General features: G+C 47.8%; 1 protein-coding gene across 1 annotated transcript in view; it reads left to right on the forward strand.

The window, feature by feature from the left end:
* Nucleotides 1-17,093, forward strand: part of neo1a (neogenin 1a) — a 133,746-nt gene that overhangs the window by 46,206 nt on the left and 70,447 nt on the right. The window contains exon 2 of the mRNA XM_083680381.1: nt 7,608-7,949. Coding sequence (XP_083536507.1) covers nt 7,608-7,949 — 342 coding nt within the window. The remainder of the gene's footprint in view (nt 1-7,607; nt 7,950-17,093) is intronic.

Consider the following 17,093-nt stretch of genomic DNA (forward strand, 5'->3'; position numbering starts at 1 on the left):
TCACCTCCACTACCCCCCCGTGCAAGTTTCTCTCCTTTAAATAAATAAAAAAAAAAAATAAAAAAAAAAATCCTTCTTCTAGCATTGTGATTGCCTATGGCCCCTGGTCTGAGCATTGATTATCTTATGATGACTGATGGATAGATGATTCCCTTACAACAAATACAAATTACATTTGTTTATGTTAGTCGCTTTGGATAAAGGCGTCTGCTAAATGCCGTAAATGTAGCTGTCGCAATGATATTGTCGGTTGTTGTTCAGTCACATGATGGATGGAATGAATGTTGACTTTTAAGATTGTTATTTGATGCTCTTCATCGCACGCGGGCTGACCTGTCATACGCTGACGTTTCAAAAACAGTCGCAGTCGTCCCCCGACCCTATTTCCGTCATGACCGATAAGATACCACCAAAAAAAGATGTTATTACGATGTCAGTTTTCCAAAAAACACCCATGGGGTGCCCTGGATCTATCACTCTCAGTCTCACTGTTTACCTCAACAAAAACAAGCATTTCGATACCCCTCATGTTTTCTTTTGACTAACAGTTGGCTATTTTTATCTGGTTGAATCACTGAATAGAAGTGAGGCAGATGAATGTCACACGCAATTGTTTAAGGCCTCCGCCATGGGGTTTTATGGAAGGCAGATCTGTTGTCTCTGTTTGTGTCATTTAAACCGTAACAAACCTTAATGACTCTACCCCCCCCCCCCCCCCCCCCCCCCCCCCCGCCTGTAACAGTCTGTGTGTTCTTTTTGAAAAGAAAGACCCTTTTTTTCCCCCCATTTTAATGGTCATTCTATTCACAGCCTGTATCACTAGCCTTACCCCCCCCCCCCCCACACACACACACACACACACTTCTGAAAGGCAGCCCCTCCCCCCTCATAAGTTAGCTATCCAGATCACTGTTATTTCCCCCGCGCGTTTCCTGGCGACAGATGGGCTTGAAAACGAGTGGGATGAAGGGGAGTCTGTAGAGAGAGAGAGACAGAGAGAGACAGACAGAGAGAGAGAGAGAGAGAGAGACAGAGAGAGAGATTTTCCAGCCTGCCTAAAGAGACTCTGACACAGTGGGTGGAGGGACAAAGAGACGTGAGGTGAGAGAGAGAGAGGTAAAGGAGGAGAAGAAAGGAACTATGTCTTCTTCTTTTTTTACCTGTGTCAAGCCTATTTCACATCTTTATTCCGCCAGGTCTACTGTTAAAATGATTTTCTCTGGTAGTGTGTTGATTCAGTAGGCCTGCTGCCATACCAATACCCCAGAGGGTCTCCTCCTTCTCTTCCCATGGCTCATCCAGAAAGAAGGGATGGAATACTGTAAGGCTAACAAAGGGCTTGAGGAAGTGTGAGAGTGAAATTTCACTCTACATACACTCACCGACCGATGTGGTTTTAACGAGCTGTACCGCTTGACCCGGTCATTCAACTTGTTCTCCATTACACTGCTTTGCCATGAACTTCTCATGAGTGTCTTGAGAGTTCTCTTTCAGCATGTCCAGGATATCCTTATGCACCAGCCCTGCACCTCCCTCCCCTCATCCCCTTCCTCCCCTTCCCCCCCTCCCCCCCTCCCTCCCTCCCTCCCTCCCTCCCTCCCTCTTTCTTTCTCTCTCTCTCTCTCTCTCTCTCTCTCTATTAGTGGTCTGTTCATTCTCCAGGACGGCTCTGTTAGGGGTCTGCTCAATATGTCTGCCCCCCCCCCCCTCAAACCCCCCTGGTAGGTAGGGCGGGGGGGTGGGGGTTTCCTGCTGGGGGGAGAATGACGAACAGGGGGTCTTTGTGTTCCCAGCTTTTTTTCTGTGGATTTCTAATGACTTTGAGAGGTTCACCTTGGGAGCTTGTGCTGCCTCGTATGAAATATGAGTCTGTTCTGTCAACGATTCTAATTAGCAGTAATATTGATGTTAGGTAATACACTCAAGGTAGGTGTATTTGATTCACCTAAACCCAGCACTGATGTGAGTAAAGCCCTCTTGCCTGTTGAATAGCTTCTGTTCCAAACCTCTTTTTAGCTGACAATGTGTCATTCTAACTGGCTTCATTCAAACAAGCTCCTTCAGTGGCCTTGCAAAATTCCAATCCAGGACGCGCGTCATGCACTTTATTCATTCTAAGGCCCATGCACACTTCATTAATTGTTAAACGGATTTCATTTCAAGTGAGGTGAGTGAGGCCGGATAAAAACTAAAATAAAAACACACTATCAAAGGGTATCGAGTGTTCGTATATCTAGCTTAGATGGATACACATAAACGGTATTCAGTCTGATTATTGAATTTATTAATATTAATGAATTTGGGGTCCCTAGGCGAGCCTATAAAACGTATTTAATTGCAGCCTAATCATGAAATATCACGCACACTATGTTTTTCTAAAATACACCACTGCCTTGAGTCGGACCTCAGCCAGCCGGTGTGTCTATCTTGCGTTGAACATCACTAAACACAGCTAGTTGAGCTGCAAAATATAATTTTTCCTTTGTTTTTTAAAATCATGTATACACAAATCTAAACAAACTCTGGGATTCTTAACTCTCTGAGTTCTCTCCCTTGCTCTGCTGTCGGCTTCCACGTTTCAGCTGCTGTGCTGCTAGTCATGCCAGCGGCTCGTGCTGAAACGATAAGTGCCCGGAATTTGTGACTCATACCTGCTGAAAATAATAGCTCGAAAATGATCAAAAAGAAATCATTTCATTTGGGGGCCATTATGCGATCGCCTACGACGCCCATCAGAAAACGCTGCATTAATCGTATTAAGAATAATTTCTCATCTTTTTTGTGCACAGACACACACCCACGCCCACACCCCTCGATTACCAGCCCTGTAAATGTCCCTGAAAGCATATTTGAACACCGACATGCAAGACTCTGAATGCAGTACATCCGCCGGTGCAAATCCATTCCGTCTCATTCACCCGGGCCCTGGGAGAGAGAGGGACAAACAGACAGATAAGAGAGAGAGAGAGAGAAGGCCTATTGGGCCACAACTGTAAGCCGTGCTCCGTGCTCCCAAACCCCTTTTGACTGCCGAGCAAAGTGGATTTCAGAGAAGTTGGGACAGAGGTAACAGCCCGTACTTATCAAGCAGACAACCTCATTTTCTGGCCCAGTGCTGAAGCGCTCCTCGTTCTCTCCCTGCTCCACCACGGCTGCTGTAGTCCATGCTTTAGAAGACAAACGGGGGAGGGGGGAGAGGGGGGGCTGCAATTCCAGGCCAAAACAGATTACACTTCTTTCCCTTTAATGACACACACACACACACACACACACACACACACACACACACACACACTTTCTGACACGCACACACTCTTGCTAGCTCTCTCACACACACACACACACACACACACACACACTTGTGTGTGTGACTGAGAGAGAGAGCGAGCAAGAAAGAGAGCCTGTGCGTGTCAGAGAGCGTGTGTGTGTCCTGAGAATAAATCCATTTTGTTCCCTAGTTTTTTCATTGTGTTCCTCAGATAAACAGTGGAGCCATGCAGATATCGATCTGGACGATTTAAAGACCAAAACCTCATTCCGTAAAAAACAAAAAAAATCCCACAATCCTTCATTCTGGTCCATGTTAGTTCATCTGACTTGGTTCAATGTGCTCCGGTACTTTAAAACGAAAGAACCTTTATATATCTCACCTTTACAGATTAAGACTATGGGGAAGATGTACACAGCAGCATCTTCTTTCATTGGGGAAGTTCAAATGAGTGCGCTGTGGTTTTTTTCCCCCTTTCTGCAAGGCATTCCTCTGGGATTCACGCTGTTCTTAATCTTAAAGTTGAGTGTTTCTCTCGGAAGTTGTCAAAAGTTTGACAAACTTTGAAACTTTGTTTTCTTACGGTAGAATGTGCAGACGGGGACATTTGCTTGTGCGTCACTTGAGTTGGCACCAGCAATGTGTTGCTGGTGTATAGGCTCCGCGTCTAACGTACTGATGTTGTACTATCTCTGTAGTTGTGTTTTCTGATAGTCAAAGGGAGGTAGCGCTGGGCTTGTTTCATCTTTTGTCTGATGCGTTTGCGAACTGTTAGTCTTTGATGTTCTTTTCCCTGTATTTGTGCTCATTAACCTGTAATCATTACCTAAAAACACTGAAACACCGGCTGCATGGTAAGTAGGATCTGGAAAGTGATTTGAAGAAAAGATGCTTACGGCAAGAGAGCAGTAATTATACAGATATTTATGCTTTCTTGTAATTCCTATGGGTCCCACTAAGAGTGTAGACACAAAGACGAGAGTGGAAGATTGAACAGGTTTACTCACCTTTCGCACTTACCCCTCAAAGCACTACAGTCATCTCAGGCGAACGCACGCACGCGCACGCACGCACGCACACACACAAAAACAAACAGGAGAAACAAGAGGGCGCGGCAGAAATCTGGATTTCGAGAACAGAGGCCAGGCATATCTGAATTCCTTTGACATTTTCAAACCCCGTTTGCCTCTACCGTGCGTACGGTAGAGAAGCGTTCCGTTGGTTACGTACGCTCTGGCTCTGAGACTGCGGGCTGGATCCCACACATCAGCTTTGAGCAGATGTTAACACAGTACATACATCTATCCACCCAGCCTTCCACCACCTCCAATTAATTGGGCCTCGCTACGAACCCCAGTGATAACACTGCCTGATACGCCTCCGTATCGTACGGTAGTCAAATCAGATCAGTGCTCGACTGCTGTTGCCAGTAAGAGGAACAGAGGTGGTGGGCGGTTCTGTTCCTGTCAGAGTAGTGATGTGGCCGTGTCTCAACAGTAGCTGCACTTTATATCCCCCTTGTGTGGCTGCATCAGGACTCCTAGCATCAGCAGAGTTCTCTGGCGAGGAGACAAATGACCCTGGGTAATGGTGACACGCACTTATATGTGCACACGCGAGCACACACTCACACACTTACTTACACACACACACACACACACACACACACACACACTTACGTACACATACACACACTCACACGTTTCAGAGGGAGGCCACAGGACTACATCGCCCCTCTCCAGTCGCTCTGCTGACTGGGGATGTTGTGTCTGCACTCCAAAGCAGATGGTCAGCCATTTTAATTCATCGCCTACAGGAGAATCTGGGCTGAGCATCTCCCCGTGTTGTCCTGCTGAAAAATCTGCTAAAAGACCTCCATTTTGGCTCAAGTATGGAGCCCGGGGCCTCGGTGCCCACCCAGGCGTCCCCTCTGCTGGAGAGCCACTAAAGACAGCCATTTTACATCCGATAGGAAGCTCGGGGGCCTCCGTTTGGAGGACAGATACTTTGGCTCAAAACGGTGAGATTAGGGCCCACAGAGCCCTACTGTTTCCAACAGCAGCTAAAGACAGAGATGATTAAGCATGCGATGGTGCCCGTGGCCTGCAGGAGAGATGAACTCCCTTCACAGCAGTGCTACACAGGTCTCTCTCCATCTGTCACACACACACACACACACACACACACACACACACACGCACACATACACGCAGGCACACACACACACACACACACACACACCCCTACACTTCCAGTGATGTACACAGCCTGATGTTTTTATCACATTCACAGCTCTCTCCCAATATGAGCCGGCAGATTTATTGAATGTGAAATCTTATTCTCTTTGCTTAGCTTTTTATCTTTTTTTTTTTTTTTTTTACCCACTCTTTGCTTTTCTACATGTACTTTCGCCTAAGGGTGTTTCAAACCAAACCTGTTTAAGCGTAACACTTTGAATAAGTGAAGAAGAAAAAAAAAAAAAAAAAGAAGAGGAAAAGAGACAGAGAGAAAGGATTTTTCAACAAATTGACGCCGTTGTGTCAACAGACCAAAGGCACTTGAACTTAATCTGGTCCCTCCTGAGCGCGTAGCCCGGAGCTACTGTTTCCTCACTGTCACCTCAGGTGCACTCCGTTCAGCCCTGGCGGCTGCCAACCAGGCGTATTATCGTATTATAACACACTTATTAACACCGCAGAAGGAGCCAGAGAGGACTTAGATTCGCAGCCAACAACAGTAGCAGCAGCCATTGGCCAGATTCTCCTCAGGGAGTGGGGCCTTCCTAATCACTTTAACCAGGAAAACTGGCTGCTGACTTTCGGGTTAGGTGATGAAGTCCTGGACTAGAGACACACACACAGTAGACACACCACACACACACACCACACACCACACACCACAAACACACACACACACACACACACACGTGTAGCATGCCGCATCATATGATGATATAGGGGGAAACCTTTAGAAGTGATGGACAGTCCAGAGTTGACTATCAGACTGTTGTGTTTAAGCCTATGCCCTGTTGTAGAGGTGGCAAATGTAAGCGATGAAATGAAATGAAGTCACTTATCATACAATGTTTTGCAAGGCTGAGTTCACTCAGTGCCGTGAAGAAGGGGAATGAGCCAGCGCCATACTGCCACCATAATGGATACCATGCATTACTTCTCATTTGGAACTCACACCGGGAATCTGGCATCTGGAGGCAGAGAAATGACCCCCTAGAAGTTAAATAGCAGAAACACAGTCATGCCACATACGTACTGGAGCTCATCTCTCTCTGGAGGTTCAACACATCCTTTGAACCAAGCAAGGCATATTTTAAACTGCATTTAACATTCACCCGCTTATTTTAGCGCTATTCGTTGCATTATTAAAATAGCTTCAGACCCCCCCCCCCCCCCCCCCCTTTTTTTATCTATTTTTTTCTCTTTCTCTCTCTCCTATCCTGGTAGAACTGATAATTGGTGTTATTTATCTAAACAATACCACTGTGGGACTCTAGGGGTGAGAGCTGTGAATAATGGATGAGGACAAATGCAAAGCAATTGCACTTATTGTGACTTTGGCACTATCCTTGTCAGGGAGAGATTTACCATTCTGCAGAGGGAAGAAGAAAACGCTACAATATTCCAAAGCCTTCCTTCTCTCTCTCTTTCTCTCTCTCTCTCTCCTTATCATAGAGCCGAGTTAATATTCACTTTGGTTGGGAAATATGGGAATGAGTCAGATTAGTCTCTGCCGACGGTCAATTCCTGTGGGGGTTATTTTGGCTGTGTTTTTTTGTTTTGTAATGAAACGACTGCGGCAGCAGGAAAACATTTTGCACTGAATTTTTCATTGTACGTCAGACCCGGTTGTGTGTTAAGCAACTGTTTGTGTTGTAGTAGGCCAGGCCTTTTTTGCTTTAGTCACATGTTCAGAGATGGTTTTGGGACAATCGGGAGATGCGACAGACAGTTTGGTGACGATGAGATTAAAGTGCAAAGGCAGGTCGACACAAGTCGCAGCCTGCATCTGAATCAAGATACGTGTTATCAGAACACCAACGGTACTCAATAAACAAAAGTTCATAAAGATTTAATCAGCATTTCTAATTCGCGATTCCAGCGTGCTCCAACACAATGTTGGGAAAAGTTTGAATGTGATTTAATATTCTACTTTATGGGTTCTCTGTTGGCAGCCAATACTCTAGTTGTGCTCCAACCAATGTTTGTTTTACAGCCTAATGAGTGACACGTCTGTTTTTTTCTTTTTTTTTTTTTTTTTTTGCACAAATGCCGTTATGATTTAGAAATAACTCAACCTTCCCTCCTTCCCTCTCCTCGTCCAGGCGTGTCAGCGGCGAGGCCCTTCAGCCCCTTCTGGTTCTCGGTGGAGCCCTGGGACACGCTGGCCGTGAGGGGCACGCCCGCCCTGCTCAACTGCTCCGCCCACAGCGGCGCCGCCCAAAGCCCCGCCCCCGGGCCAGTCCGCGTGGAGTGGAAGAAGGACGGGACGTTCCTCAGCCTGGCGTCGGACGACCGCAGGAGGGTCCTGGGCGACGGCTCACTCCTCATCACCTCCGTGGTTCACTCCAAACACAACAAACCCGACGAGGGCACCTACCAATGTGTGGCCACCATCGACAACCTGGGCACCATCGCCAGCCGCACCGCCAAGCTCACCGTAGCAGGTATGAGAGAGAGAGGGGGGAAGGAGGGAGAGCAGGAGGGGGGGGGAGTAGGGCGTTGAAATGATAGAGGGGTTGAAATGATAGAGAGAGCAGGTATGAGAGAGAGGGGGGGAGGAAGGAGGGAGAGGAGGAGGAAGGCAGGGGGATATGAAGGAATGAAGTAGGGGGTTGAAATGATAGAGAGAGTGAATGAAGAGGAAGATGGTGAGACAAGTAATTCAAAGTAATGATGAGAGAATAAGTCAAGGAAAGTACATGGGTGTGTAGAGTATAGAAAAACATTTCTAGTACACGTAATACACACAGAGAAGTTGGAGCCTGGCTACATGGTACTGCATGACTATCAGACTTTATTATGAAGAAGAACACACTGCACTCATACACATACACTGAAGGGAGGAAAGTCTCATGTTTTCCCACATTGTTCTCTTCAAAGTAAACCACAACATTGTCAAAGAGATTATTTTCTTCATTCCAATACATTTGGTCTATATGCAGTGTCACCCACCACACAGTAAACATGTGCAAGGGTGGTTTGGGTTTTTTTACCGCGAAGGGGGGCTCCCTGTCGCCTCACCAGAGCTACAATGTGACCTTGTTACGGTTTGGAGCGCCCAGCAACGGGGATTATTAGGTGTTTGAGTCTCCGCTCTCGCCTTGGAATTCAATTTAAAGGCAGAGAAACAGCACCAGAATCCAGTTATGTTCTACTCCAAGCCTGTTGTGCCAGGGAGAGGGGACTGGAGAGGGGCTGGAGATCTGCCACGCTGTAGAAGTAGGGCCTCACAGATGTGGGCGCTCATATGAAGTGTGAAGTCACACTCCCGGGGTCGTCTTTTGATGGCGCGTTCCGTCGCAACCTTTTCGGAGATTAATTCGTGTCAGATGCCTGTTTTATCAGCCACGGTCGACCTGGGAGTACACACAATAACATGTACGTTCCTTACCGATACTGATACCGCGTCTATTAAAACCAGCGCTGGGACCTTCTCGCTGTCAGAAAAGGTCAGCCGACGGACTGGTAAAAAATGCAATGGCGGGTTCGATACTTGTCAGCAGGAATCTTACGATGGTACACCGAGTCAAAGGGTTTCATATCACCATCACGGCGAACTGGGAGAAGTGTGGCCAGAACAATCCTTTTTCTACTGTCAAAAGAGATACAGGGCTTTTTTTTAAATTTATTTTTTTGTAGAAAAACCCAGTTTAATTCTTAGTTTTCGGGGCTAAATTATCTATATGTGTTTTAAAAAACAGCTTATCATCAGTCCAGATGCCCCGGTGTTTGTATGAACCGGACTCGTTCATGATGGATTTTCGACTCACCCTTTCACTGTCATTGATTCAGTGCCTTGATTGTTCCGAGCCCAGCCACCTTCTCCTCCTTGGCGTTTCAATGGGAAAACCAGTGATGTGATAGGACAGTTCAGACAATAGTGTCAGACCTGACCGCATTTACTAGCTTGCTGTGTGTGTGTGTGTGTGTGTCTGTGTGTGTGTGTGTGTGTGTGTGTGCCTGTGTGAGCTGTCTACAGCTCCCCCACCCCCATCCCACTCTGTCATATAGCCTGACCTGAGACTATCATCATGGGAAATCTACTGACCTTTCAGGTCATACCAACATATCAATACCATCAACCTCAGGAGGGGACAGGCTTCATTGCGTGCGTGTGTGTGTGTGTGTGTCTGTGCACGCGCGTGTGCATGCGCGCATCCGTGTGTTTGTGTCGCACTTTGTGGTGTGTGTGTGTGTGTGTGTGTGTCCATGACAGCAAGTGGAGCCTGACGAGAGAGAGGCATAGGCCGATTGTGCACAGGGTTCCCATCCGTCTGTGTCAGTGAAGCCCCATGCATGTTTAATGTAGACAAGACTCACAGGGCAACAGCCTAAGATCAAGACTGCTATTAAATGATACAGCCTCAGAGTCAATGAGCTCCACCGGGGTGAACTCTCATGGATGGGAGATTAAATCAATTTTTGCGGGCGGGGCGGGGGGGGGGGGGGGGGCTTTTATCATACGCTTTTAGCTATACACACACTCGGAAAGCTCATTCATACTGACACACATTCAAACATACACACACACACAAACACACATTGTGCTCCCACACACGCACAATCACACGTGTCACATACGTGGCGCTCACACACGCACACACACCGAACACACGCACACACCAAACACACACACAGAGCGCCACTGATATCTCTCCAGCTTGCTGTCAGGTTGGCAATAAAAAGGTTAATTGCGGCATGGTTGGAGCAGACCATTCCAGCGCCATTTGCCTGTGAACGGGGTTGTGGCTGCGACCTGTGAGATGTAACGAGGCCGGTGCTCCGAGCGCGGCTGACAAATGCAGCGGTAATATCTGTGATGGATGGCTGGGAGACGTGTCCCTGATCCCTCTGAAGAAGCCCTCCACCCCCCCTTCTCTCCTCTCCTCTCCTCTCCATTCACCCCTGCATCTCTCCTCTTTTCTGTGTTCTTCCTACCCACTCACCCTTGCTCTCTCTCCTCCTCTTCCTCCTCCTCTCTTTCCTTCTTTCCTTTCCTCATTCTCACCCCTGTCTCTCTCTCTCTCTCTCTTTTCCATCTTTTCCATCACCCCTGGCTACCTCATTCCACCCATTTCCATCCATCCCCTCCTCTCACAGCTTCATCACTCTCTCTCTCTCCCCCTCTCTCCTCTCCTCTCACCCCATCGCTCCATCGCCCTCCAATTCGCTCTGATCGTTCTCTCTTTTTTCCCCTCTGTAGTGTGTTTTCCGATGATGGCTCCCTAATCTCCTTCCCCCCTCTCTCTCTCTCTCTCTCTCTCTGTTCATTCCCTCCCTTCATTTACTCCTCTGTCACTCACTCTGTCTCCATCCCTCCTTTCTTCTGCTCGTTCTCCATCGTACTGTATCTGTGTCCTGTCTCTCTCTCCTCTCCTCCCTACGACTCTGCTTTTTCTCTCCTCCGTCTCCGTCACTCTCACCCCGTCTCTCCCCATCATTTCTTTCTCTCCTCTCTCTCATTCCCCTCTTCTCTCCTCTCTCTCAATCCGGCTTTAATGTGTCGCTCTCTCCATCCTCCTCTCTCCTCCGACGTCTCCCCATCCCTGTGTGTGTCTGTGTGCGCGTGTGTCTGTGTGTGCGTGCGTGTGCGTGCGTGTGCGTGTGTGTGTGTGTGTGTGTGTGTGTGTCTCGGGAGATAGTAGCCATAGCGCTCTCACAAAACACAGGAAGAGAAGGTAGTGTGGCTTCCCTTGGCTGAACAGAATCATCTGTATTCAGTGTGCATCGGAGAAGAGGAGAGATAGGGCAGAGTGGGAGAGGGAGGGAGGGAGGGAGAGACAGAGGTATAGGGAGGGAGAGAGAGAGGTATAGGGAGGGAGAGAGAGACAGGAGAGAGGGAGGGAGGGAGAAACCGAGGAGAGAGGCGGTAGAGGTAGGGAGGGGTAGATACAGCAGAGAGAGAGGTAGAAGAAGAGGGAGAGACAGGAGATAAGAGAGAGTGGGAGAGAGAGGGAGAGACAGAGGAGATAAGGCATGTGTGTGAGGAAACCTGTCTCACCCGGCCTAGCACACTCCCCCACTCATATTCCTCCCTCACCCACGCTCAATACTCTTTCAACTCACCCCCGTGGAGAAAGCTTGGGGTGCGCCGCATGTGGGAGCCCCCACCACAGCTCAACGGGGGCACCCCCAAATGAGAGGGTAGAGACCTAATTTCCATATCTCCTTCTGTCTCTCTCTCTTTCTTTTTGTCTTTGGCTCTCTTTCTCACTCTCTCTCCATTGGCTCGTCGAGCCAACTCTCTCTCTCTCTCTTTCTCACTCTTTCTCACTCCCCCTTTCTTATGTTTCACCATGAGATGACAGAGAGCTGGTCAAAGCCACTTCAGTCAGTGTTTTCCAGACCGTGCCTCCCTGAGAGACTGTGCCTCCTCTCAGCAGGAGCGTGGATCCTGTGTGTGATGTCTACCATGTCCCATTTCGTGTGCTCAGCCTTTTAAAGATTTAGAGACGCCCTCCAGAGAGGTGAAAATGGTGTTTTTTTTCGTCACGTGATATACAGTAGGCTACCTGGCAAAATTAACTTTTCAGATACCGGACACTCTAATTGATATGCTTGACAAAGACAAAGCCGGAAATTCCTTTTGACAACGTACATGTAGTTCCTTTGATCAGTGGTCACTAAATCATTCGGTGGTCTTCATAAGAACGTTCAGTGCTGTAACAAAATCACCTTAGCTCAACATATGAAATATATAAAATATGAACCAAATGAAGCAGGCTATAACACAGCCTTGTGGGCTCAGCGGTGACTCTGTCTGACCTTTATACTGAAGTTTCACAACACTACACACTTCTATTTGAGGTAGGTGTTACCTTTTTACAAAAAAAGGGCTCTTCGGGGCGAGTAGAGAAGTCATCTGGATGATGTCATGATTGCTACGCACTTCAAAAGCATATCAAGGATTTTGACTTTGGGACTAAATATCATCTTTTTATTTTTTATTTTTTTTTATTTTTACAAAATTACTTATTTCAGACCAAAATAGTTGTATACTTGTATTTTAAACATGGATTTCACTTTTAAAATGTTTGATTTTGACTGGAGGGGGTCTTTAAGGGACCCTTTGAAGGACTTAGGGTGTCGTATGCAGATTCTACGCCTTGTGAGATTTTTTAATCCCGTTTTTGATGTGTCTAATCTGTTTTTGGAGCCCTCCCCCCCAGGATATGGCAGTTAAAACACGTTGGCGGATACAAGGCGATTGTGCCAGTGTCCTGAAAACTAAGTAGGAAGACAGATAGCTAGATCACCTTTATTCTGCAACATATAAGGAATTATATAAATCCTTGTTTACAATGACACAATACAGCAAGATATCCCTGTTGTAGCAGAGGGCTGGCCTAGGGTTTGTTACGGTATCTGGGGCTCCCTCTAGCCAGAGTCATATTTGGTCTCAAATCTCTTCACTGGCACTCCATGTCCAGTCTCTTCCCATGTCCTTTAATGAGTAGGTCTGTTGGTATTGACCATGTAGTCCAGCTCATGCTGTGTGCTTGATGTTATCCTAGGATGTGATGCTTGTTATCTGTGTCTGGAGCACAGTGTTATCCCTGTCTCCATGTTGGATTTAGAGGTGGAATATTTCAAGGTGGAGGGAAAACTGCTTTGGGGTGAACTGGCTCCCAGTTTGCACAGCTAAGAGTGTGTCTCGTTAAATGGCAGTCATATTGTATATGACTGACACGCACACACACACACACACACACACACACAGATGGATGATCTAGGGCAAAGACGTACGTGTTATCTCAAAGCTCCGTCTGTTCCCAAGTACACACCCAGGTCGGATGGCTTTTCTCCACACACAAATATACACACACACACACACACACACACACATACACATGTGTACACACACACAGACTGTACACACACACACACACACACACACACACGCACCCTCTCCTCTCGTTCCAGTGACCCGTCACCTCAGAGGGGTTTGAGCTATTCCCTGAGCTGTCTGCATCCCTCCCTCTCAATCAATCAATCAGTGTTTCATTTCACACTCCCCAAACCCTGTCTCTCTCTCTCTCTCTTTTTCTGACCCCCCCCACCCATCTCTCTCTACTACCTCTTTCTCCCCCCAGATCTCCACTACTCCTCCCTCTCTCTCCCTTTCTTCCTCTCCTTTTCCTCTCCCTCTCTCTCTTTTTTTTTCCTTCCTCCAGCAGCTGCTACCCCGCAGCCCCATTTCACAGCTCCACAGTGACTGCTCCCGAGTCATAAAACACAAACACTACAAACAAACACCAATGAATCTAAACAGCCCTCCCTGTTATCGGCAGCCTCCACAGAAATACATCAGCCTTGTCATTGTTTCGCCTTTTTCAGGGTTTTTTTAGTTTTTTTTTTTTAATGTTTCGGTGTTGGTGTGTTTGTTTCCTCTGATTTCTGGGTAACAAGCAGTCGCGGAGGGAATCTAGATCCCCTGAAGTGAAATCCGATCCCGTCCTAATGACCAATCGCATGCTGCCCGCCGACATCCTCGACAGAGGCCGGGGTGGTCGTCGTTGTTGTTGTTGTCGTCATGACGAATGGTAGAACGACCCGGAAATGAGTTCAGGGTCACAGTGGTGTTATATTACCCTGATTCCTGTCCATCACCGCAGGGCTGTAGTGTACCAGAGGGAGGGGGTAGGTACGTTCAGAGAGAGAGAGAGAGAGAGAGAGGGACAGAGGGAGGGAGGCAGGGCTGAAATGACCCCAAGACTCTTCACCCTGTCTTTGTAACAACATTGTAACGACTGCTTCATAATGACATTCAGGGGGAGGTTGAAGGAGGTAGAAATCGGAGAAATCGCTCTCATTGCGATGCACGGAACGGAATGAGGAACGTGGGTTTGATACCGCTCCTCATTCCGTTCCGTGCATCGCAAAGAGCCCGTCCTCCGATTTCCACCTCCACCAGCCTCCCCCTGATTTAACACGGTAATGGAGTTGAGCGGTTTGTGTTTACCTCAGTGGAACGAGGGCTGTTTTTTTTGTGGGTGTTTGTCTGGACAACGACAGGCGTGTTCCCATTGTCCCGCTGACTGGTCTGGCGGAGCAGAGCACCCCCACACACAGGTGTCGTGTAGTGAACGCTGCCCCAAAACTCGTGCTTTTGTTTTTTACGCAGCGGACCACCTGTCACTGTCATCGTCATGAAGTGGGAGGGGGGGGGGGGGGGGGTGGGAGTGGATTTTGAGGGCAGGTTGCCATAGCAACCTGACAGGTGCTAGCGACAGCCCTCGGTGGCTCTTGCACCTGCACAGTAGGGGACTCCGGGGGCGGGTAGCTCTCTGAAATCAACCGCCCTGCCAAGTGAAATTACTGGCGGTCTTTCCCGACGTGCCTCTACTCTCACGCACGCTGGAACTTCGATTTTTTAAGTTTGTCGGTTTGCTATTCCCATCAGCTCAGGGTTAGCCCACCCAGACAAAAAAACAGGTTGTAACCGTCTGAAGCGCAGCCTTTATTGCCTGTACTCGAAGCATTTCTTATTAATTTGTTTGAGAACACACTTGCCTCACAATTTTAAACAATAAGCAAACTCCAAATTGAAGTCGATTCCCGAAACGCGGTGCAACACCAGACTGCACAACCTCGGGAGCCATTTTGATTCGCTATAGTTTCATTGGATGCAATTTTTCAATTTCATTTTCAAGGTAATGAAACCGATAATTGACAGTCGGGAGGATGAAGATAAACTCTCTCTCACCACGACCGAGGAGCCGGGGAGCAGCGTCTGCCTGGCTGTGTTAGAACTGCATTTGTGCATAATGATTTCCCATACTCCCTTTTTACTCCTGGTACTCCACACACACACACACCCACACCCACCCACCCACGCAGACACACACACACACACACATATACACACAGGCACCCACACACACCATTGAGTCTCGGTGAGGCATTATTCATTCCCACTGTTTGTATGAAAGGGAGCAGCACATCAATGGAGACGTCTGTCTCCTCAAGGCCTTCCACAAAACTAGAGATTCTTCCTCTGCCTCTCACTTCCACTGCTGACATCATGGTGAGAATTTGACATAAGTGGGAATTTGACTAGCCTTGTATCCCCACTTCCATTGGCTGTTGACATGTTAATCGAACTGGGAGACAGTTCAGGGAAGCGTGGGTGTTTTCATGGCTGCTATTCAGTGTGTGTTTTGGTTTCGCATTCCATCATTAATATGATGTCTTGATTATTGTCTTCATTCATCGCCATGCAATGATGCGACTGACGCGTAGCTTTGCTCACGAAAAGGCAAATGCAAGCTTTACACACTGCACGTGTTTTCATTTCAATCCATAGTTGTGTCCTACGAAAGAGTCTGTTTCCAAGACTGACGTTGTCATAGAAAAATAATTCCTTCTATTTATAAGGGTGATTATGTTCGCTTTCAACAAGGTTTGACGTATTTGCTGACTTTATCCACTGCAACCAGTAATCAAAGTTCCCTCCTCTACCCAGTAAAGACTGTGCCGCTCCACCAAAACCCCACCCTTTTTTTTCTTTCCACATTGAGACGGATGGCAGGCTGACAGTGTAATGATTTATCCTTAAGATGTCTGCAGGATACCAAAGCACACACGGCGCACAAACACAGACACTTTGCTCCAAAGTGTTCCCCGTCACTCATCCATTTAGCCAGACAGAACTGTCTCTCCGTGTCTGCTTTTGAAGCTCCCCTAGCTCTACCAGATGACGCCTGTTCAGTGCCTACACCTACAAGATGAGCCAAGACATGCTACTCCAGCTCACCACCACTCTGCCACTCTCTGAGAGCTTCTACATTGACTTGTTTTTGGTATTCTGATTCTTCAGAGGAGGGAGGGAGAGAGAGCGAGAGAGAGGGAGGGAGGGAGGGAGGGAGAGAGATGGAAGGGACCCCCTGGTTGTTTCTGGCTAGTGTCTCCCTAGTAGGATTAGCATTGTAAAGCTCTCTGCAGGCAGCTAGCAGGGATGGGTCTGGGTCTGAGCTTATCTACCTGAGGGAGACTGAGTCATTCACTTCACTGCTTCTCAAGTCGAGTCTTTTGAATGCCGTCGAGTTGATAGAGTCAGAGAAACGGGAGAGTGGTCTGAAAGAGTGATGTATTTTTCTTCTTTTACCTCGCTCCCTCCCTCCCGCTCTCTCTCTCTCTTTTACATTCCATCTCTCTCTATCTCGCCTTTCTCAATCTACATTAGAAAGGAGGACTGACTGCACTCCTGTGCTCTTTGTTTATGCTCCCTTTCCTCATTGAGATTCAGCATCCGTCTTTTCCCTCCTAGCGGTGTGCGCTGGCGTGCTGGATAGCGTAGCGGTACAGACCAATCTGCCCCCCCCCATCCCCCAATCCCCCCTGTACCCCTTTCATCTCCCTACGGTCCACCAACCACACGCCAGCAAGTGTGAGTGAGGCGGGCTCTGGGTTTTCATATCAAAACTTCCCATTTTTCAAAGCCAAATTGGGGCTTCACAGGGCTTTTGAACCCTGAAAGACAGTTCACTCTCAGTGTTTTGAAGCCATCTTTCAAACGCACCTCCATTTCCATCAGACGGACAGAGGAGGGGGGGTGGGGGGGTGGGAGGGGAGGGGTGAAGAGAAAA

This window comes from Argentina silus, assembly GCF_951799395.1.
Source record: "Argentina silus genome assembly, chromosome: 11".
In the NCBI taxonomy this organism is placed as follows: Eukaryota; Metazoa; Chordata; class Actinopteri; order Argentiniformes; family Argentinidae; genus Argentina; species Argentina silus.